This window comes from Ornithodoros turicata, chromosome 9, assembly GCF_037126465.1.
Source record: "Ornithodoros turicata isolate Travis chromosome 9, ASM3712646v1, whole genome shotgun sequence".
In the NCBI taxonomy this organism is placed as follows: domain Eukaryota; kingdom Metazoa; phylum Arthropoda; class Arachnida; order Ixodida; family Argasidae; genus Ornithodoros; species Ornithodoros turicata.
In genome coordinates, this window is record NC_088209.1 from 10,323,058 (window position 1) to 10,348,039 (window position 24,982).

Sequence of the window (24,982 nt, forward strand, 5' to 3'; positions counted from 1 at the left end):
TTTTGCTCCGTTCGCCGTCTTGCCAACGAATCACAGTGTATGTTTCCAGTGAAGTGAAAAAGAAAAAAAGGGAAAAGGGTAATAATGGACAAAAATATTTTCCTGAAATAACAAATTCGTTTTCTTCTTTCAGAATTACTCCAAGACGAATGGGAATATGTTATTCGATATCGATGTGCTGTACTCAGTTCACAGCAAAAGACGCTGTGCTGAATAAGGACTCACGAGTTTTACACGCGAGCCCAAGAGCCGTCTCTCTCTCTCTCTTCATTGCTGTACTTAATGAGCTACATCAATGGTTTACGGCCTCAAAATTTGCTAATCCTTTTTTTTTTTTTGTGATTACGTGCGGTCATCTTTTTCGCGTTACGTGTATCAATGAGGCCGAGAGCCATCCCGAGGTTAGCTTCCCCATGGGGCACGATTACGCGAATCGCCCCCACCCCTCCCCCTCAACTAGACGCCCTGTAATCAAAAATGAAGAAAGGCGAGAAAAAAAAAAACGAAAGAAAAAGCTGATATGGACTTGCGAGCTCAAAATTCTCCTAGATCTGGTTTTATTGGCCATCCTAGCTCCCGGAACCTGCCGTGCGGCGCCCCCTGTGAAGAAGGCGCCCGGGGAGGCCGCCCTATCTCACCCCCTTCCCCTCATCGGAACGGCTCTGATGAGGCCAGTCTAGAAAATTAGTTTACATGTGAATACTTACATACAAGTAATCGTGTCCATGCGCGCATGGCAACGTGGTGTTGGGCGCTGCAAAATAAATGAATAATTCGGAAAGGTGACTTTAAGGTGAAAGGTCGGTAGCGTTTGGACGCACACTGTGGCCAATTCGCGGGCGCTGGTATCTTTTCCCACAAAACGCATCTTGCGGGTTGGGTGCGGGTAGCGCGCCTGTACATGCGGGGCTGAAATTCCCACAAGCCCCACACCCTACTTATAAACAACTACATTACGTGCAGCCAAGGTTGCGCTAATACACTTTTGTCGTTCAGGGATCACAAGCGGGTCATATTTTCATAGATATTTCGAAGGCATTCCTCGTGGTACCTAGTTCGCTTCTGCTGTTAAAGCTAGAGTCATTAAATAAGCTACGCCTCAGGGTATCGACACTGAGACAAAAGAGAGGGTTGGAGCCACCATGTAGTTTCTGTTTGACCTCCAGCCCCACCTCTACTTCGGTAGTAGAAATAGATGAAGCTGAAGCTCGGCAGTGGAAGAAGGCAACAGTTCAAAGTGCGCTCCTTGGAAGGCGCTGGAGGTCACACGGAAACAACATGGCGGCTCCAACTCGCCCTCCTACCTCATTGTCGGTACTCTGAAGCATAGCTTATGTAGTGACTCTAGTTAAGCCTAGGTAATCGCAGCAATGGCCAACATATGCCGACTTCGTTGGAATACTTCTTAGCCGATCGCTCGCAGTACCTACGTTTCTACGGTCACGACTCTAATGACATACCAGTGCACTGCTCTTCTTAAGCGAGATTAATGGCCTCGCTCGCTCTGTTTCCTCAACTGTACGTTTCTTTGCTTATGACTGTGCTATTTCCCGGAAAATTAAGGACAGTTCTGACATGACTAATCTCAAATCAGAGCCTCTTCTATGGAGGTGGAATTAGGGTTGTCGGCCCTAATTCGTTATCGCCTATCGGTTAGGGTTATCGGCCTATCGATAGGGTCTTCTATAGCCTCCTCTATAGAGAAGGCTATAGAGGAAGATGTGCTCCAGATTGCTTATAACAAACTAATATCATGTGTGAACAACGGGACATGAAACTGAACCTAAGCAAATGTATAGGCGCATGTATATATCTCGGCGTCATAACGGATAGCGCTAAGTGAGTGCTCTTTCATCAGTAACATTCAACTTTAAACTTCAACCGTGTTCAAGTATTTTGATGCATTACTAACTTCTGACCTTTCCTAGAAAGCACATGTCGAACACATAAATAGCAATGCTAACCGCTCACTTGGATATGTCTTGCCAATCTTCCATATAGCCCCCATATAGACTCGAAGCGCTCACTCCTCAAAACTCCCAGTTCGACCGAAATTCGAACGCGCCCCTGCCAGACCTCATGCCTTCCACACTAATGAACCGTGGACAGTAAACGTCTCGTCCGTGAAGGCTACGTGTTGGGAAACGTACGAAATCCAGCTGGAACACAGCCTAACCTAACCTAACCTAACCTAAGCTAACCTAACCTAACCTAACCTAACCTAACCTAGAGCACTGTGGGACATGGAGTTTGAGATTGAGAAGCGCGGCATATACAAAAATAGGATCCCCTAGCAATGACTCGTCCAAGTGATCTGATGACGGTGGACGTTTTAATGCAGATGGGGAAGGCCATCTCGCGTTATGATTACCTTGAGGCGAAAAAGAATTTCATTAATTAGTCATCCTTGTTAGTCATTATAGTCTTGCTTGGGACAGATATGCGCCTGACCGTAGAACTCAACTGTGAAAATGACGTGCTCTCGTGGCTTTTTTATAAAAAATTGTCAAAGCTGAAACGCACACACACACAAAATAGACGGGAACGTGCCACAAAGGCATACTTCGTGATCGTAGCCCTTTTTAATATAGAATTTTTAAATAAAACAACTAGGACTACCGGTACATTAGTTTCGCATTTACGGTATGCGAGTGGAGGAAAACCTTATCTGCAAGGTGTTTTGACATTCTAATTTCCATAATTCACTAAGATGTAATTTTTTTATCAAGCTGTGTTTCTTTCTTTCGAGAAACAGAAAGAGCAGAATTGCTGGCAATCTTCCTTCATGTTCATTTTAGATATGAGATGAATCCTTCATATTTGCATGCTTCAAATTATTATCCACAGAGGTGACATTTGTTTGTAGTGCACCGTTTCAGGTTTTCCATTACGGATATACCTCGCTCGCACTATTCTACTTCCCTTATCCGCAAGGGCGTCGGAAGTCCTTCACGGCAAGGAGGAGCGAGCCCTACCCTACCCTACCCTACCCCGACCCGACCCCAACCCGACCCCAACCCGACCCCAACCCAACCCAACACCACCCCACCCCACCCAACCCAACCCAACCGAACCTAACCTAACCTAACCTAACCGAACCGAACCGAACCGAGCCGAGCCGAGCCGAGCCGAGCCGAGCCGAGCCGAGCCGAGCCGAGCCTGACCTGACCTGACCTGACCTGACCTGACCTGACCTGGACCTAGACCTAGACCTAGACCTAGACCACTGTGGGACATGGAGTTTGAGATTGAGAAGCGCGGCATATACAAAAATAGGATCCCCTAGCAATGATTCGCCCAAGTGATCTGATGACGGTGGACGTTATAATGCAGATGGGGAAGGCCATCTCGCGTTATCATTACCTTGAGGCGAAAAAGAATTTCATTAATTAGTCATCCTTGTTAGTCATTATAGTCTTGCTTGCGAAAGATATGCGCCTGACCGTAGAACTCAACTGTGAAAATGACGTGCTCTCGTGGCTTTTTTATAAAAAATTGTCAAAGCTGAAATGCACACACACACAAAATAGACGGGAACGTGCCACAAAGGCATACTTCGTGATCGTAGCCCTTTAATATAGAATTTTTAAAATAAAACAACTAGGACTACCGGTACATTAGTTTCGCATTTACGGTATGCGAGTGGAGGAAAACCTTATCTGCAAGGTGTTTTGACATTCTAATTTCCATAATTCACTAAGATGTAATTTTTTTATCAAGCTGTGTTTCTTTCTTTCGAGAAACAGAAAGAGCAGAATTGCTGGCAATCTTCCTTCATGTTCATTTTAGATATGAGATGAATCCTTCATATTTGCATGCTTCAAATTATTATCCACAGAGGTGACATTTGTTTGTAGTGCACCGTTTCAGGTTTTCCATTACGGATATACCTCGCTCGCACTATTCTACTTCCCTTATCCGCAAGGGCGTCGGAAGTCCTTCACGGCAAGGAGGAGTGAGCCCTACCCTACCCTACCCTACCCTACCCCGACCCGACCCCAACCCGACCCCAACCCGACCCCAACCCGACCCCAACCCAACCCAACCCCACCCAACCGAACCCAACCCAACCCAATGAACCTAACCTAACCTAACCTAACCTAACCGAACCGAGCCGAGCCGAGCCGAGCCTAGCCTAGCCTAGCCTAGCCTAGCCTAGCCTAGCCTAGCCTAGCCTAACCTAACCTAACCTAACCTAACCTAACCTAACCTAACCTAAGCTAAGCTAACCTAACCTAACCTAACCTAACCTAACCTAACCTAAGCTAACCTAACCTAACCTAACCTAACCTAACCTAACCCAACCTAGAGCACTGTGGGACATGGAGTTTGAGATTGAGAAGCGCGGCATATACAAAAATAGGATCCCCTAGCAATGACTCGCCCAAGTGATCTGATGACGGTGGACGTTATAATGCAGATGGGGAAGGCCATCTCGCGTTATGATTACCTTGAGGCGAAAAAGAATTTCATTAATTAGTCATCCTTGTTAGTCATTAGAGTCTTGCTTGGGAAAGATATGCGCCTGACCGTAGAACTCAACTGTGAAAATGACGTGCTCTCGTGGCTTTTTTATAAAAAATTGTCAAAGCTGAAACGCACACACACACAAAATAGACGGGAACGTGCCACAAAGGCATACTTCGTGATCGTAGCCCTTTTTAATATAGAATTTTAAAAATAAAACAACTAGGACTACCGGTACATTAGTTTCGCATTTACGGTATGCGAGTGGAGGAAAACCTTATCTGCAAGGTGTTTTGACATTCTAATTTCCATAATTCACTAAGATGTAACTTTTTTATCAAGCTGTGTTTCTTTCTTTCGAGAAACAGAAAGAGCAGAATTGCTGGCAATCTTCCTTCATGTTCATTTTAGATATGACATGAATCCTTCATATTTGCATGCTTCAAATTATTATCCACAGAGGTGACATTTGTTTGTAGTGCACCGTTTCAGGTTTTCCATTACGGATATACCTCGCTCGCACTATTCTACTTCCCTTATCCGCAAGGGCGTCGGAAGTCCTTCACGGCAAGGAGGAGCGAGCCCTACCCTACCCTACCCTACCCTACCCCGACCCGACCCCAACCCGACCCCAACCCGACCCCAACCCAACCGAACCGAACCGAACCTAACCGAACCGAACCCAACCCAACCCAACCCAACCTAACCTAAGCTAACCTAGAGCACTGTGGGACATGGAGTTTGAGATTGAGAAGCGCGGCATATACAAAAATAGGATCCCCTAGCAATGACTCGTCCAAGTGATCTGATGACGGTGGACGTTATAATGCAGATGGGGAAGGCCATCTCGCGTTATCATTACCTTGAGGCGAAAAAGAATTTCATTAATTAGTCATCCTTGTTAGTCATTATAGTCTTGCTTGCGAAAGATATGCGCCTGACCGTAGAACTCAACTGTGAAAATGACGTGCTCTCGTGGCTTTTTTATAAAAAATTGTCAAAGCTGAAACGCACACACACACAAAATAGACGGGAACGTGCCACAAAGGCATACTTCATGATCGTAGCCCTTTTTAATATAGAATTTCTAAAATAAAACAACTAGGACTACCGGTACATTAGTTTCGCATTTACGGTATGCGAGTGGAGGAAAACCTTATCTGCAAGGTGTTTTGACATTCTAATTTCCATAATTCCCTAAGATGTAATTTTTTTTTATCAAGCTGTGTTTCTTTCTTTCGAGAAACAGAAAGAGCAGAATTGCTGGCAATCTTCCTTCATGTTCATTTTAGATATGAGATGAATCCTTCATATTTGCATGCTTCAAATTATTATCCACAGAGGTGACATTTGTTTGTACTGCACCGTTTCAGGTTTTCCATTACGGATATACCTCGCTCGCACTATTCTACTTCCCTTATCCGCAAGGGCGTCGGAAGTCCTTCACGGCAAGGAGGAGCGAGCCCTACCCTACCCTACCCTCCCTACCCCGACCCGACCCCAACCCAACCCAACCCAACCCAACCCAACCCAACCCAACCTAACCTAACCTAACCTAACCTAGAGCACTGTGGGACATGGAGTTTGAGATTGAGAAGCGCGGCATATACAAAAATAGGATCCCCTAGCAATGACTCGTCCAAGTGATCTGATGACGGTGGACGTTATAATGCAAATGGGGAAGGCCATCTCGCGTTATGATTACCTTGAGGCGAAAAAGAATTTCATTAATTAGTCATCCTTGTTAGTCATTATAGTCTTGCTTGGGAAAGATATGCGCCTGACCGCAGAACTCAAATGTGAAAATGACGTGCTCTCGTGGCTTTTTTATAAAAAATTGTCAAAGCTGAAACGCACACACACACAAAATAGACGGGAACGTGCCACAAAGGCATACTTCGTGATCGTAGCCCTTTTTAATATAGAATTTTTAAAATAAAACAACTAGGACTACCGGTACATTAGTTTCGCATTTACGGTATGCGAGTGGAGGAAAACCTTATCTGCAAGGTGTTTTGACATTCTAATTTCCATAATTCACTAAGATGTAATTTTTTTATCAAGCTGTGTTTCTTTCTTTCGAGAAACAGAAAGAGCAGAATTGCTGGCAATCTTCCTTCATGTTCATTTTAGATATGAGATGAATCCTTCATATTTGCATGCTTCAAATTATTATCCACAGAGGTGACATTTGTTTGTAGTGCACCGTTTCAGGTTTTCCATTACGGATATACCTCGCTCGCACTATTCTACTTCCCTTATCCGCAAGGGCGTCGGAAGTCCTTCACGGCAAGGAGGAGCGAGCCCTACCCTACCCTACCCTACCCCGACCCGACCCCAACCCGACCCCAACCCGACCCCAACCCAACCCAACACCACCCCACCCCACCCAACCCAACCCAACCGAACCTAACCTAACCTAACCTAACCTAACCTAACCTAACCTAACCGAACCGAACCGAACCGAGCCGAGCCGAGCCGAGCCTGACCTGACCTGACCTGACCTGACCTGACCTGACCTGACCTGGACCTAGACCTAGACCTAGACCTAGACCACTGTGGGACATGGAGTTTGAGATTGAGAAGCGCGGCATATACAAAAATAGGATCCCCTAGCAATGATTCGCCCAAGTGATCTGATGACGGTGGACGTTATAATGCAGATGGGGAAGGCCATCTCGCGTTATCATTACCTTGAGGCGAAAAAGAATTTCATTAATTAGTCATCCTTGTTAGTCATTATAGTCTTGCTTGGGAAAGATATGCGCCTGACCGTAGAACTCAACTGTGAAAATGACGTGCTCTCGTGGCTTTTTTATAAAAAATTGTCAAAGCTGAAATGCACACACACACAAAATAGACGGGAACGTGCCACAAAGGCATACTTCGTGATCGTAGCCCTTTAATATAGAATTTTTAAAATAAAACAACTAGGACTACCGGTACATTAGTTTCGCATTTACGGTATGCGAGTGGAGGAAAACCTTATCTGCAAGGTGTTTTGACATTCTAATTTCCATAATTCACTAAGATGTAATTTTTTTATCAAGCTGTGTTTCTTTCTTTCGAGAAACAGAAAGAGCAGAATTGCTGGCAATCTTCCTTCATGTTCATTTTAGATATGAGATGAATCCTTCATATTTGCATGCTTCAAATTATTATCCACAGAGGTGACATTTGTTTGTAGTGCACCGTTTCAGGTTTTCCATTACGGATATACCTCGCTCGCACTATTCTACTTCCCTTATCCGCAAGGGCGTCGGAAGTCCTTCACGGCAAGGAGGAGTGAGCCCTACCCTACCCTACCCTACCCTACCCCGACCCGACCCCAACCCGACCCCAACCCGACCCCAACCCAACCCAACCCCACCCAACCGAACCCAACCCAACCCAATGAACCTAACCTAACCTAACCTAACCTAACCGAACCGAACCGAGCCGAGCCGAGCCGAGCCGAGCCTAGCCTAGCCTAGCCTAGCCTAGCCTAGCCTAGCCTAGCCTAACCTAACCTAACCTAACCTAACCTAACCTAACCTAACCTAACCTAAGCTAAGCTAAGCTAACCTAACCTAACCTAACCTAACCTAACCTAAGCTAACCTAACCTAACCTAACCTAACCTAACCTAACCCAACCTAGAGCACTGTGGGACATGGAGTTTGAGATTGAGAAGCGCGGCATATACAAAAATAGGATCCCCTAGCAATGACTCGCCCAAGTGATCTGATGACGGTGGACGTTATAATGCAGATGGGGAAGGCCATCTCGCGTTATGATTACCTTGAGGCGAAAAAGAATTTCATTAATTAGTCATCCTTGTTAGTCATTAGAGTCTTGCTTGGGAAAGATATGCGCCTGACCGTAGAACTCAACTGTGAAAATGACGTGCTCTCGTGGCTTTTTTATAAAAAATTGTCAAAGCTGAAACGCACACACACACAAAATAGACGGGAACGTGCCACAAAGGCATACTTCGTGATCGTAGCCCTTTTTAATATAGAATTTTAAAAATAAAACAACTAGGACTACCGGTACATTAGTTTCGCATTTACGGTATGCGAGTGGAGGAAAACCTTATCTGCAAGGTGTTTTGACATTCTAATTTCCATAATTCACTAAGATGTAACTTTTTTATCAAGCTGTGTTTCTTTCTTTCGAGAAACAGAAAGAGCAGAATTGCTGGCAATCTTCCTTCATGTTCATTTTAGATATGACATGAATCCTTCATATTTGCATGCTTCAAATTATTATCCACAGAGGTGACATTTGTTTGTAGTGCACCGTTTCAGGTTTTCCATTACGGATATACCTCGCTCGCACTATTCTACTTCCCTTATCCGCAAGGGCGTCGGAAGTCCTTCACGGCAAGGAGGAGCGAGCCCTACCCTACCCTACCCTACCCTACCCCGACCCGACCCCAACCCGACCCCAACCCGACCCCAACCCAACCGAACCGAACCGAACCTAACCGAACCGAACCCAACCCAACCCAACCCAACCTAACCTAAGCTAACCTAGAGCACTGTGGGACATGGAGTTTGAGATTGAGAAGCGCGGCATATACAAAAATAGGATCCCCTAGCAATGACTCGTCCAAGTGATCTGATGACGGTGGACGTTATAATGCAGATGGGGAAGGCCATCTCGCGTTATCATTACCTTGAGGCGAAAAAGAATTTCATTAATTAGTCATCCTTGTTAGTCATTATAGTCTTGCTTGCGAAAGATATGCGCCTGACCGTAGAACTCAACTGTGAAAATGACGTGCTCTCGTGGCTTTTTTATAAAAAATTGTCAAAGCTGAAACGCACACACACACAAAATAGACGGGAACGTGCCACAAAGGCATACTTCATGATCGTAGCCCTTTTTAATATAGAATTTCTAAAATAAAACAACTAGGACTACCGGTACATTAGTTTCGCATTTACGGTATGCGAGTGGAGGAAAACCTTATCTGCAAGGTGTTTTGACATTCTAATTTCCATAATTCCCTAAGATGTAATTTTTTTTTATCAAGCTGTGTTTCTTTCTTTCGAGAAACAGAAAGAGCAGAATTGCTGGCAATCTTCCTTCATGTTCATTTTAGATATGAGATGAATCCTTCATATTTGCATGCTTCAAATTATTATCCACAGAGGTGACATTTGTTTGTACTGCACCGTTTCAGGTTTTCCATTACGGATATACCTCGCTCGCACTATTCTACTTCCCTTATCCGCAAGGGCGTCGGAAGTCCTTCACGGCAAGGAGGAGCGAGCCCTACCCTACCCTACCCTCCCTACCCCGACCCGACCCCAACCCAACCCAACCCAACCCAACCCAACCCAACCCAACCTAACCTAACCTAACCTAACCTAGAGCACTGTGGGACATGGAGTTTGAGATTGAGAAGCGCGGCATATACAAAAATAGGATCCCCTAGCAATGACTCGTCCAAGTGATCTGATGACGGTGGACGTTATAATGCAAATGGGGAAGGCCATCTCGCGTTATGATTACCTTGAGGCGAAAAAGAATTTCATTAATTAGTCATCCTTGTTAGTCATTATAGTCTTGCTTGGGAAAGATATGCGCCTGACCGCAGAACTCAAATGTGAAAATGACGTGCTCTCGTGGCTTTTTTATAAAAAATTGTCAAAGCTGAAACGCACACACACACAAAATAGACGGGAACGTGCCACAAAGGCATACTTCGTGATCGTAGCCCTTTTTAATATAGAATTTTTAAAATAAAACAACTAGGACTACCGGTACATTAGTTTCGCATTTACGGTATGCGAGTGGAGGAAAACCTTATCTGCAAGGTGTTTTGACATTCTAATTTCCATAATTCACTAAGATGTAATTTTTTTATCAAGCTGTGTTTCTTTCTTTCGAGAAACAGAAAGAGCAGAATTGCTGGCAATCTTCCTTCATGTTCATTTTAGATATGAGGTGAATCCTTCATATTTGCATGCTTCAAATTATTATCCACAGAGGTGACATTTGTTTGTAGTGCACCGTTTCAGGTTTTCCATTACGGATATACCTCGCTCGCACTATTCTACTTCCCTTATCCGCAAGGGCGTCGGAAGTGCTTCACGGCAAGGAGGAGCGAGCCCTACCCTACCCTACCCTACCCCGACCCGACCCCAACCCGACCCCGACTCGACCCCAACCCGACCCCAACCCGACCCCAACCCAACCCAACCCCACCCAACCCAACCCAACCGAACCGAACCGAACCGAACCTAACCTAACCTAACCTAACCTAACCTAACCTAACCTAACCGAACCGAACCGAGCCGAACCGAACCGAACCGAGCCGAGCCGAGCCGAGCCGAGCCGAGCCTAGCCTAGCCTAGCCTAGCCTAACCTAGCCTAACCTAACCTAACCTAACCTAACCTAACCTAACCTAACCTAACCTAACCTAACCTAAGCTAACCTAACCTAACCTAACCTAACCTACCCTAACCTAACCTAACCTAGAGCACTGTGGGACATGGAGTTTGAAATTGAGAAGCGCGGCATATACAAAAATAGGATTCCCTAGCAATGACTCGCCCAAGTGATCTGATGACGGTGGACGTTATAATGCAGATGGGGAAGGCCATCTCGCGTTATCATTACCTTGAGGCGAAAAAGAATTTCATTAATTAGTCACCCTTGTTAGTCATTATAGTCTTGCTTGGGAAAGATATGCGCCTGACCGTAGAACTCAACTGTGAAAATGACGTGCTCTCGTGGCTTTTTTATAAAAAATTGTCAAAGCTGAAACGCACACACACACAAAATAGACGGGAACGTGCCACAAAGGCATACTTCGTGATCGTAGCCCTTTAATATAGAATTTTTAAAATAAAACAACTAGGACTACCGGTACATTAGTTTCGCATTTACGGTATGCGAGTGGAGGAAAACCTTATCTGCAAGGTGTTTTGACATTCTAATTTCCATAATTCACTAAGATGTAATTTTTTTATCAAGCTGTGTTTCTTTCTTTCGAGAAACAGAAAGAGCAGAATTGCTGGCAATCTTCCTTCATGTTCATTTTAGATATGAGATGAATCCTTCATATTTGCATGCTTCAAATTATTATCCACAGAGGTGACATTTGTTTGTAGTGCACCGTTTCAGGTTTTCCATTACGGATATATACCTCGCTCGCACTATTCTACTTCCCTTATCCGCAAGGGCGTCGGAAGTCCTTCACGGCAAGGAGGAGCGAGCCCTACCCTACCCTACCCTCCCTACCCCGACCCGACCCCAACCCAACCCAACCCAACCCAACCCAACCCAACCCAACCTAACCTAACCTAACCTAACCTAGAGCACTGTGGGATATGGAGTTTGAGATTGAGAAGCGCGGCATATACAAAAATAGGATCCCCTAGCAATGACTCGTCCAAGTGATCTGATGACGGTGGACGTTATAATGCAGATGGGGAAGGCCATCTCGCGTTATGATTACCTTGAGGCGAAAAAGAATTTCATTAATTAGTCATCCTTGTTAGTCATTATAGTCTTGCTTGGGAAAGATATGCGCCTGACCGTAGAACTCAACTGTGAAAATGATGTGCTCTCGTGGCTTTTTTATAAAAAATTGTCAAAGCTGAAACGCACACACACACAAAATAGACGGGAACGTGCCACAAAGGCATACTTCGTGATCGTAGCCCTTTTTAATATAGAATTTTTAAAATAAAACAACTAGGACTACCGGTACATTAGTTTCGCATTTACGGTATGCGAGTGGAGGAAAACCTTATCTGCAAGGTGTTTTGACATTCTAATTTCCATAATTCACTAAGATGTAATTTTTTTATCAAGCTGTGTTTCTTTCTTTCGAGAAACAGAAAGAGCAGAATTGCTGGCAATCTTCCTTCATGTTCATTTTAGATATGAGGTGAATCCTTCATATTTGCATGCTTCAAATTATTATCCACAGAGGTGATATTTGTTTGTAGTGCACCGTTTCAGGTTTTCCATTACGGATATACCTCGCTCGCACTATTCTACTTCCCTTATCCGCAAGGGCGTCGGAAGTGCTTCACGGCAAGGAGGAGCGAGCCCTACCCTACCCTACCCTACCCCGACCCGACCCCAACCCGACCCCGACTCGACCCCAACCCGATTCCAACCCGACCCCAACCCAACCCAACCCAACCCAACCTAACCTAACCTAACCTAACCGAACCGAACCGAACCGAACCGAACCGAGCCGAGCCGAGCCTAGCCTAGCCTAGCCTAGCCTAGCCTAGCCTAACCTAGCCTAACCTAGCCTAACCTAGCCTAACCTAACCTAACCTAACCTAACCTAACCTAACCTACCCTAACCTAACCTAACCTAGAGCACTGTGGGACATGGAGTTTGAAATTGAGAAGCGCGGCATATACAAAAATAGGATTCCCTAGCAATGACTCGCCCAAGTGATCTGATGACGGTGGACGTTATAATGCAGATGGGGAAGGCCATCTCGCGTTATGATTACCTTGAGGCAAAAAAGAATTTCATTAATTAGTCATCCTTGTTAGTCATTATACTCTTGCTTGGGAAAGATATGCGCCTGACCGTAGAACTCAACTGTGAAAATGACGTGCTCTCGTGGCTTTTTTATAAAAAATTGTCAAAGCTGAAACGCACACACACAAAATAGACGGGAACGTGCCACAAAGGCATACTTCGTGATCGTAGCCCTTTTTAATATAGAATTTTTAAAATAAAACAACTAGGACTACCGGTACATTAGTTTCGCATTTACGGTATGCGAGTGGAGGAAAACCTTATCTGCAAGGTGTTTTGACATTCTAATTTCCATAATTCACTAAGATGTAATTTTTTTATCAAGCTGTGTTTCTTTCTTTCGAGAAACAGAAAGAGCAGAATTGCTGGCAATCTTCCTTCATGTTCATTTTAGATATGAGATGAATCCTTCATATTTGCATGCTTCAAATTATTATCCACAGAGGTGACATTTGTTTGTAGTGCACCGTTTCAGGTTTTCCATTACGGATATACCTCGCTCGCACTATTCTACTTCCCTTATCCGCAAGGGCGTCGGAAGTCCTTCACGGCAAGGAGGAGCGAGCCCTACCCTACCCTACCCTACCCTACCCTACCCCGACCCGACCCCAACCCAACCCAACCCCACCCAACCGAACCTAACCGAACCTAACCGAGCCGAGCCGAGCCGAGCCGAGCCGAGCCTAGCCTAGCCTAGCCTAGCCTAGCCTAGCCTAGCCTCACCTCACCTCACCTCACCTCACCTCACCTCACCTCACCTCACCTCACCTCACCTCACCTCACCTCACCTCACCTCACCTCACCTCACCTCACCTCACCTCACCTCACCTAACCTAACCTAACCTAACCTAACCTAACCTATAGCACTGTGGGACATGGAGTTTGAGATTGAGAAGCGCGGCATATACAAAAATAGGATCCCCTAGCAATGACTCGCCCAAGTGATCTGATGACGGTGGACGTTATAATGCATATGGGGAAGGCCATCTCGCATTATGATTACCTTGAGGCGAAAAAGAATTTCATTAATTAGTCATCCTTGTTAGTCATTATAGTCTTGCTTGGGAAAGATATGCGCCTGACCGTAGAACTCAACTGTGAAAATGACGTGCTCTCGTGGCTTTTTTATAAAAAATTGTCAAAGCTGAAACGCACACACACACAAAATAGACGGGAACGTGCCACAAAGGCATACTTCGTGATCGTAGCCCTTTTTAATATAGAATTTTTAAAATAAAACAACTAGGACTACCGGTACATTAGTTTCGCATTTACGGTATGCGAGTGGAGGAAAACCTTATCTGCAAGGTGTTTTGACATTCTAATTTCCATAATTCACTAAGATGTAATTTTTTTATCAAGCTGTGTTTCTTTCTTTCGAGAAACAGAAAGAGCAGAATTGCTGGCAATCTTCCTTCATGTTCATTTTAGATATGAGGTGAATCCTTCATATTTGCATGCTTCAAATTATTATCCACAGAGGTGACATTTGTTTGTAGTGCACCGTTTCAGGTTTTCCATTACGGATGTACCTCGCTCGCACTATTCTACTTCCCTTATCCGCAAGGGCGTCGGAAGTGCTTCACGGCAAGGAGGAGCGAGCCCTACCCTACCCTACCCTACCCCGACCCGACCCCAACCCGACCCCAACCCGACCCCGACTCGACCCCAACCCGACCCCAACCCAACCCAACCCAACCCAACCCAACCTAACCGAACCGAACCGAACCGAACCGAACCGAGCCTAGCCTAGCCTAGCTAGCCTAACCTAACCTAACCTAACCTAACCTAACCTAACCTAACCTAACCTAACCTAACCTAAGCTAACCTAAGCTAACCTAACCTAACCTAACCTAACCTAAGCTAACCTAACCTAACCTAACCTAACCTAACCTAACCCAACCTAGAGCACTGTGGGACATGGAGTTTGAGATTGAGAAGCGCGGCATATACAAAAATAGGATCCCCTAGCAATGACTCGCCCAAGTGATCTGATGACGGTGGACGTTATAATGCAGATGGGGAAGGCCATCTCGCGTTATGATTACCTTGAGGCGAAAAAGAATTTCATTAATTAGTCATCCTTGTTAGTCATTAGAGTCTTGCTTGGGAAAGATATGCGCCTGACCGTAGAACTCAACTGTGAAAATGACGTGCTCTCGTGGCTTTTTTATAAAAAATTGTCAAAGCTGAAACGCACACACACACGAAATAGACGGGAACGTGCCACAAAGGCATACTTCATGATCGTAGCCCTTTTTAATATAGAATTTTTAAAATAAAACAACTAGGACTACCGGTACATTAGTTTCGCATTTACGGTATGCGAGTGGAGGAAAACCTTATCTGCAAGGTGTTTTGACATTCTAATTTCCATAATTCACTAAGATGTAATTTTTTTATCAAGCTGTGTTTCTTTCTTTCGAGAAACAGAAAGAGCAGAATTGCTGGCAATCTTCCTTCATGTTCATTTTAGATATGAGATGAATCCTTCATATTTGCATGCTTCAAATTATTATCCACAGAGGTGACATTTGTTTGTAGTGCACCGTTTCAGGTTTACCATTACGGATATACCTCGCTCGCACTATTCTACTTCCCTTATCCGCAAGGGCGTCGGAAGTCCTTCACGGCAAGGAGGAGCGAGCCCTACCCTACCCTACCCTACCCTACCCCGACCCGACCCCGACCCAACCCAACCCAACCCAACCCAACCCAACCCAACCCAACCTAACCTAACCTAACCGAGCCGAGCCGAGCCGAGCCGAGCCTAGCCGAGCCTAGCCTAGCCTAGCCTAGCCTAGCCTAGCCTAGCCTAGCCTAGCCTAGCCTAGCCTAGCCTAGCCTAACCTAACCTAACCTAACCTAACCTAACCTAACCTAACCTAAGCTAACCTAACCTAACCTAACCTAACCTAACCCAACCTAGAGCACTGTGGGACATGGAGTTTGAGATTGAGAAGCGCGGCATATACAAAAATAGGATCCCCTAGCAATGACTCGCCCAAGTGATCTGATGACGGTGGACGTTATAATGCAGATGGGGAAGGCCATCTCGCGTTATGATTACCTTGAGGCGAAAAAGAATTTCATTAATTAGTCATCCTTGTTAGTCATTAGAGTCTTGCTTGGGAAAGATATGCGCCTGACCGTAGAACTCAACTGTGAAAATGACGTGCTCTCGTGGCTTTTTTATAAAAAATTGTCAAAGCTGAAACGCACACACACACGAAATAGACGGGAACGTGCCACAAAGGCATACTTCGTGATCGTAGCCCTTTTTAATATAGAATTTTTAAAATAAAACAACTAGGACTACCGGTACATTAGTTTCGCATTTACGGTATGCGAGTGGAGGAAAACCTTATCTGCAAGGTGTTTTGACATTCTAATTTCCATAATTCACTAAGATGTAATTTTTTTATCAAGCTGTGTTTCTTTCTTTCGAGAAACAGAAAGAGCAGAATTGCTGGCAATCTTCCTTCATGTTCATTTTAGATATGAGATGAATCCTTCATATTTGCATGCTTCAAATTATTATCCACAGAGGTGACATTTGTTTGTAGTGCACCGTTTCAGGTTTACCATTACGGATATACCTCGCTCGCACTATTCTACTTCCCTTATCCGCAAGGGCGTCGGAAGTCCTTCACGGCAAGGAGGAGCGAGCCCTACCCTACCCTACCCTACCCTACCCCGACCCGACCCAACCCAACCCAACCCAACCCAACCCAACCTAACCTAACCTAACCTAACCTAACCTAACCGAACCGAACCGAGCCGAGCCGAGCCGAGCCGAGCCTAGCCGAGCCGAGCCTAGCCTAGCCTAGCCTAGCCTAACCTAACCTAACCTAACCTAACCTAACCTAACCTAACCTAACCTAACCTACCCTACGCTAACCTAGAGCACTGTGGGACATGGAGTTTGAGATTGAGAAGCGCGGCATATACAAAAATAGGATCCCCTAGCAATGACTCGTCCAAGTGATCTGATGACGGTGGACGTTATAATGCAGATGGGGAAGGCCATCTCGCGTTATGATTACCTTGAGGCGAAAAAGAATTTCATTAATTAGTCATCCTTGTTAGTCATTATAGTCTTACTTGGGAAAGATATGCGCCTGACCGTAGAACTCAACTGTGAAAATGACGTGCTCTCGTGGCTTTTTTATAAAAAATTGTCAAAGCTGAAACGCACACACACACAAAATAGACGGGAATGTGCCACAAAGGCATACTTCGTGATCATAGCCCTTTTTAATATAGAATTTTTAAAATAAAACAACTAGGACTACCGGTACATTAGTTTCGCATTTACGGTATGCGAGTGGAGGAAAACCTTATCTGCAAGGTGTTTTGACATTCTATTTTCCATAATTCACTAAGATGTAATTTTTTTATCAAGCTGTGTTTCTTTCTTTCGAGAAACAGAAAGAGCAGAATTGCTGGCAATCTTCCTTCATGTTCATTTTAGATATGAGATGAATCCTTCATATTTGCATGCTTCAAATTATTATCCACAGAGGTGACATTTGTTTGTAGTGCACCGTTTCAGGTTTTCCATTACGGATATACCTCGCTCGCACTATTCTACTTCCCTTATCCACAAGGGCGTCGGAAGTCCTTCACGGCAAGGAGGAGCGAGCCCTACCCTACCCTACCCCGACCCGACCCCGACCCAACCCAACCCAACCCAACCCAACCCAACCCAACCCAACCTAACCTAACCTAACCTAACCTAACCTAACCTAACCTAACCGAGCCGAGCCGAGCCGAGCCGAGCCGAGCCGAGCCGAGCCGAGCCGAGCCTAGCCTAGCCTAGCCTAGCCTAGCCTAGCCTAGCCTAGCCTAGCCTAGCCTAGCCTAGCCTAGCGTAGCGTAGCGTAGCGTAGCCTAGCCGAACCGAACCGAACCGAACCGAGCCGAGCCGAGCCGAGCCGAGCCGAGCCGAGCCTAGCCTAGCCTAGCCTAGCCTAGCCTAGCCTAGCCTAGCCTAGCCTAACCTAACCTAACCTAACCTAACCTAAGCTAACCTAAGCTAACCTAACCTAACCTAACCTAACCTAACCTAACCTAACCTAACCTAAGCTAACCTAACCTAAGCTAAGCTAACCTAACCTAACCTAACCTAACCTAACCCAACCTAGAGCACTGTGGGACATGGAGTTTGAGATTGAGAAGCGCGGCATATACAAAAATAGGATCCCCTAGCAATGACTCGCCCAAGTGATCTGATGACGGTGGACGTTATAATGCAGATGGGGAAGGCCATCTCGCGTTATGATTACCTTGAGGCGAAAAAGAATTTCATTAATTAGTCATCCTTGTTAGTCATTAGAGTCTTGCTTGGGAAAGATATGCGCCTGACCGTAGAACTCAACTGTGAAAATGACGTGCTCTCGTGGCTTTTTTATAAAAAATTGTCAAAGCTGAAACGCACATACACACAAAATAGACGGGAACGTGCCACAAAGGCATACTTCGTGATCGTAGCCCTTTTTAATATAGAATTTTAAAAATAAAACAACTAGGACTACCGGTACATTAGTTTCGCATTTACGGTATGCGAGTGGAGGAAAACCTTATCTGCAAGGTGTTTTGACGTTCTAATTTCCATAATTCACTAAGATGTAATTTTTTTATCAAGCTGTGTTTCTTTCTTTCGAGAAACAGAAAGAGCAGAATTGCTGGCAATCTTCCTTCATGTTCATTTTAGATATGACATGAATCCTTCATATTTGCATGCTCCAAATTATTATCCACAGAGGTGACATTTGTTTGTAGTGCACCGTTTCAGGTTTTCCATTACGGATATACCTCGCTCGCACTATTCTACTTCCCTTATCCGCAAGGGCGTCGGAAGTCCTTCACGGCAAGGAGGAGCGAGCCCTACCCTACCCTACCCTACCCTACCCCGACCCGACCCCAACCCGACCCCAACCCGACCCCAACCCAACCGAACCGAACCGAACCGAACCTAACCGAACCGAACCCAACCCAACCCAACCCAACCCAACCCAACCCAACCTAACCTAAGCTAACCTAGAGCACTGTGGGACATGGAGTTTGAGATTGAGATGCGCGGCATATACAAAAATAGGATCACCTAGCAATGAGTCGTCCAAGTGATCTGATGACGGTGGACGTATAATGCAGATGGGGAAGGCCATCTCGCGTTATCATTACCTTGAGGCGAAAAAGAATTTCATTAATTAGTCATCCTTGTTAGTCATTATAGTCTTGCTTGGGAAAGATATGCGCCTGACCGTAGAACTCAACTGTGAAAATGACGTGCTCTCGTGGCTTTTTTATAAAAAATTGTCAAAGCTGAAACGCACACACACACAAAATAGACGGGAACGTGCCACAAAGGCATACTTCATGATCGTAGCCCTTTTTAATATAGAATTTTTAAAATAAAACAACTAAGACTACCGGTACATTAGTTTCGCATTTACGGTATGCGAGTGGAGGAAAACCTTATCTGCAAGGTGTTTTGACATTCTAATTTCCATAATTCCCTAAGATGTAATTTTTTTTATCAAGCTGTGTTTCTTTCTTTCGAGAAACAGAAAGAGCAGAATTGCTGTCAATCTTCCTTCATGTTCATTTTAGATATGAGATGAATCCTTCATATTTGCATGCTTCAAATTATTATCCACAGAGGTGACATTTGTTTGTACTGCACCGTTTCAGGTTTTCCATTACGGATATACCTCGCTCGCACTATTCTACTTCCCTTATCCGCAAGGGCGTCGGAAGTCCTTCACGGCAAGGAGGAGCGAGCCCTACCCTACCCTACCCTCCCTACCCCGACCCGACCCCAACCCAACCCAACCCAACCGAACCCAACCCAACCCAACCCAACCTAACCTAACCTAACCTAACCTAGAGCACTGTGGGACATGGAGTTTGAGATTGAGAAGCGCGGCATATACAAAAATAGGATCCCCTAGCAATGACTCGTCCAAGTGATCTGATGACGGTGGACGTTATAATGCAGATGGGGAAGGCCATCTCGCGTTATCATTACCTTGAGGCGAAAAAGAATTTCATTAATTAGTCATCCTTGTTAGTCATTATAGTCTTGCTTGGGAAAGATATGCGCCTGACCGTAGAACTCAACTGTGAAAATGACGTGCTCTCGTGGCTTTTTTATAAAAAATTGTCAAAGCTGAAACGCACACACACACACAAAATAGACGGGAACGTGCCACAAAGGCATACTTCGTGATCGTAGCCCTTTTTAATATAGAATTTTTAAAATAAAACAACTAGGACTACCGGTACATTAGTTTCGCATTTACGGTATGCGAGTGGAGGAAAACCTTATCTGCCAGGTGTTTTGACATTCTAATTTCCATAATTCACTAAGATGTAATTTTTTTATCAAGCTGTGTTTCTTTCTTTCGAGAAACAGAAAGAGCAGAATTGCTGGCAATCTTCCTTCATGTTCATTTTAGATATGAGATGAATCCTTCATATTTGCATGCTTCAAATTATTATCCACAGAGGTGACATTTGTTTGTAGTGCACCGTTTCAGGTTTTCCATTACGGATGTACCTCGCTCGCACTATTCTACTTCCCTTATCCGCAAGGGCGTCGGAAGTGCTTCACGGCAAGGAGGAGCGAGCCCTACCCTACCCTACCCTACCCCGACCCGACCCCAACCCGACCCCGACTCGACCCCAACCCGACCCCAACCCAACCCAACCCCACCCAACCCAACCCAACCCAACCGAACCTAACCTAACCGAACCGAACCGAACCGAACCGAGCCTAGCCTAGCCTAGCCTAGCCTAGCTAGCCTAACCTAACCTAACCTAACCTAACCTAACCTAAGCTAACCTAAGCTAACCTAAGCTAACCTAACCTAACCTAACCTAACCTAAGCTAACCTAACCTAACCTAACCTAACCTAACCTAACCTAACCCAACCTAGAGCACTGTGGGACATGGAGTTTGAGATTGAGAAGCGCGGCATATACAAAAATAGGATCCCCTAGCAATGACTCGCCCAAGTGATCTGATGACGGTGGACGTTATAATGCAGATGGGGAAGGCCATCTCGCGTTATGATTACCTTGAGGCGAAAAAGAATTTCATTAATTAGTCATCCTTGTTAGTCATTAGAGTCTTGCTTGGGAAAGATATGCGCCTGACCGTAGAACTCAACTGTGAAAATGACGTGCTCTCGTGGCTTTTTTATAAAAAATTGTCAAAGCTGAAACGCACACACACACGAAATAGACGGGAACGTGCCACAAAGGCATACTTCGTGATCGTAGCCCTTTTTAATATAGAATTTTAAAAATAAAACAACTAGGACTACCGGTACATTAGTTTCGCATTTACGGTATGCGAGTGGAGGAAAACCTTATCTGCAAGGTGTTTTGACATTCTAATTTCCATAATTCACTAAGATGTAATTTTTTTATCAAGCTGTGTTTCTTTCTTTCGAGAAACAGAAAGAGCAGAATTGCTGGCAATCTTCCTTCATGTTCATTTTAGATATGAGGTGAATCCTTCATATTTGCATGCTTCAAATTATTATCCACAGAGGTGACATTTGTTTGTAGTGCACCGTTTCAGGTTTTCCATTACGGATATACCTCGCTCGCACTATTCTACTTCCCTTATCCGCAAGGGCGTTGGAAGTCCTTCACGGCAAGGAGGAGCGAGCCCTACCCTACCCTACCCTACCCTACCCCGACCCGACCCAACCCAACCCAACCCAACCCAACCCAACCCAACCCAGCCGAGCCGAGCCGAGCCGAGCCGAGCCGAGCCGAGCCGAGCCGAGCCGAGCCGAGCCGAGCCGAGCCGAGCCGAGCCGAGCCGAGCCGAGCCTAGCCTAGCCTAGCCTAGCCTAGCCTAGCCTAGCCTAGCCTAGCCTAGCCTAGCCTAGCCTAGCCTAGCCTAGCCTAGCCTAGCCTAGCCTAGCCTAGCCTAGCCTAGCCTAGCCTAGCCTAGCCTAGCCTAGCCTAGCCTAGCCTAGCCTAGCCTAGCCTAGCCTAGCCTAGCCTAGCCTAGCCTAGCCTAGCCTAGCCTAGCCTAGCCTAGCCTAGCCTAGCCTAGCCTAGCCTAGCCTAGCCTAGCCTAGCCTAGCCTAGCCTAGCCTAGCCTAGCCTAGCCTAGCCTAGCCTAGCCTAGCCTAGCCTAGCCTAGCCTAGCCTAGCCTAGCCTAGCCTAGCCTAGCCTAGCCTAGCCTAGCCTAGCCTAGCCTAGCCTAGCCTAGCCTAGCCTAGCCTAGCCTAGCCTAGCCTAGCCTAGCCTAGCCTAGCCTAGCCTAGCCTAGCCTAGCCTAGCCTAGCCTAGCCTAGCCTAGCCTAGCCTAGCCTAGCCTAGCCTAGCCTAGCCTAGCCTAGCCTAGCCTAGCCTAGCCTAGCCTAGCCTAGCCTAGCCTAGCCTAGCCTAGCCTAGCCTAGCCTAGCCTAGCCTAGCCTAGCCTAGCCTAGCCTAGCCTAGCCTAGCCTAGCCTAGCCTAGCCTACCCTACCCTACCCTACCCTACCCTACCCTACCCTACCCTACCCTACCCTACCCTACCCTACCCTACCCTACCCTACCCTACCCTACCCTAACCTAGAGCACTGTGGGACATGGAGTTTGAGATTGAGAAGCGCGGCATATACAAAAATAGGATCCCCTAGCAATGACTCGTCCAAGTGATCTGATGACGGTGGACGTTATAATGCAGATGGGGAAGGCCATCTCGCGTTATGATTACCTTGAGGCGAAAAAGAATTTCATTAATTAGTCATCCTTGTTAGTCATTATAGTCTTACTTGGGAAAGATATGCGCCTCACCGTAGAACTCAACTGTGAAAATGACGTGCTCTCGTGGCTTTTTTATAAAAAATTGTCAAAGCTGAAACGCACACACACACAAAATAGACGGGAATGTGCCACAAAGGCATACTTCGTGATCGTAGCCCTTTTTAATATAGAATTTTTAAAATAAAACAACTAGGACTACCGGTACATTAGTTTCGCATTTACGGTATGCGAGTGGAGGAAAACCTTATCTGCAAGGTGTTTTGACATTCTAATTTCCATAATTCACTAAGATGTAATTTTTTTATCAAGCTGTGTTTCTTTCTTTCGAGAAACAGAAAGAGCAGAATTGCTGGCAATCTTCCTTCATGTTCATTTTAGATATGAGATGAATCCTTCATATTTGCATGCTTCAAATTATTATCCACAGAGGTGACATTTGTTTGTAGTGCACCGTTTCAGGTTTTCCATTACGGATATACCTCGCTCGCACTATTCTACTTCCCTTATCCGCAAGGGCGTCGGAAGTCCTTCACGGCAAGGAGGAGCGAGCCCTACCCTACCCTACCCTACCCTACCCCGACCCGACCCCGACCCAACCCAACCCAACCCAACCCAACCTAACCTAACCTAACCTAACCTAACCGAGCCGAGCCGAGCCGAGCCGAGCCGAGCCGAGCCGAGCCTAGCCTAGCCTAGCCTAGCCTAGCCTAGCCTAGCCTAGCCTAACCTAACCTAACCTAAGCTAACCTAACCTAACCTAACCTAACCTAACCTAACCTAACCTAACCTAACCTAACCTAACCTAACCTAACCTAAGCTAACCTAACCTAACCTAACCTAACCTAACCCAACCTAGAGCACTGTGGGACATGGAGTTTGAGATTGAGAAGCGCGGCATATACAAAAATAGGATCCCCTAGCAATGACTCGCCCAAGTGATCTGATGACGGTGGACGTTATAATGCAGATGGGGAAGGCCATCTCGCGTTATGATTACCTTGAGGCGAAAAAGAATTTCATTAATTAGTCATCCTTGTTAGTCATTAGAGTCTTGCTTGGGAAAGATATGCGCCTGACCGTAGAACTCAACTGTGAAAATGACGTGCTCTCGTGGCTTTTTTATAAAAAATTGTCAAAGCTGAAACGCACACACACACAAAATAGACGGGAACGTGCCACAAAGGCATACTTCGTGATCGTAGCCCTTTTTAATATAGAATTTTAAAAATAAAACAACTAGGACTACCGGTACATTAGTTTCGCATTTACGGTATGCGAGTGGAGGAAAACCTTATCTGCAAGGTGTTTTGACATTCTAATTTCCATAATTCACTAAGATGTAATTTTTTTATCAAGCTGTGTTTCTTTCTTTCGAGAAACAGAAAGAGCAGAATTGCTGGCAATCTTCCTTCATGTTCATTTTAGATATGACATGAATCCTTCATATTTGCATGCTTCAAATTATTATCCACAGAGGTGACATTTGTTTGTAGTGCACCGTTTCAGGTTTTCCATTACGGATATACCTCGCTCGCACTATTCTACTTCCCTTATCCGCAAGGGCGTCGGAAGTCCTTCACGGCAAGGAGGAGCGAGCCCTACCCTACCCTACCCTACCCTACCCCGACCCGACCCCAACCCGACCCCAACCCGACCCCAACCCGACCCCAACCCAACCGAACCGAACCTAACCTAACCGAACCGAACCGAACCCAACCCAACCCAACCCAACCTAACCTAAGCTAACCTAGAGCACTGTGGGACATGGAGTTTGAGATTGAGATGCGCGGCATATACAAAAATAGGATCCCCTAGCAATGACTCGTCCAAGTGATCTGATGACGGTGGACGTTATAATGCAGATGGGGAAGGCCATCTCGCGTTATCATTACCTTGAGGCGAAAAAGAATTTCATTAATTAGTCATCCTTGTTAGTCATTATAGTCTTGCTTGGGAAAGATATGCGCCTGACCGTAGAACTCAACTGTGAAAATGACGTGCTCTCGTGGCTTTTTTATAAAAAATTGTCAAAGCTGAAACGCACACACACACAAAATAGACGGGAACGTGCCACAAAGGCATACTTCATGATCGTAGCCCTTTTTAATATAGAATTTTTAAAATAAAACAACTAGGACTACCGGTACATTAGTTTCGCATTTACGGTATGCGAGTGGAGGAAAACCTTATCTGCAAGGTGTTTTGACATTCTAATTTCCATAATTCACT

General features: G+C 45.4%; 1 protein-coding gene across 2 annotated transcripts in view; it reads right to left on the reverse strand.

The window, feature by feature from the left end:
* The window catches only part of LOC135369291 (uncharacterized), a 67,132-nt gene that overhangs the window by 11,055 nt on the left and 31,095 nt on the right, over positions 1-24,982 (reverse strand). For both annotated transcript variants that reach the window (XM_064602894.1, XM_064602893.1), the window contains exon 5: positions 708-754. In XM_064602894.1, the coding sequence (XP_064458964.1) occupies positions 708-754 (47 nt within the window). The remainder of the gene's footprint in view (positions 1-707; positions 755-24,982) is intronic.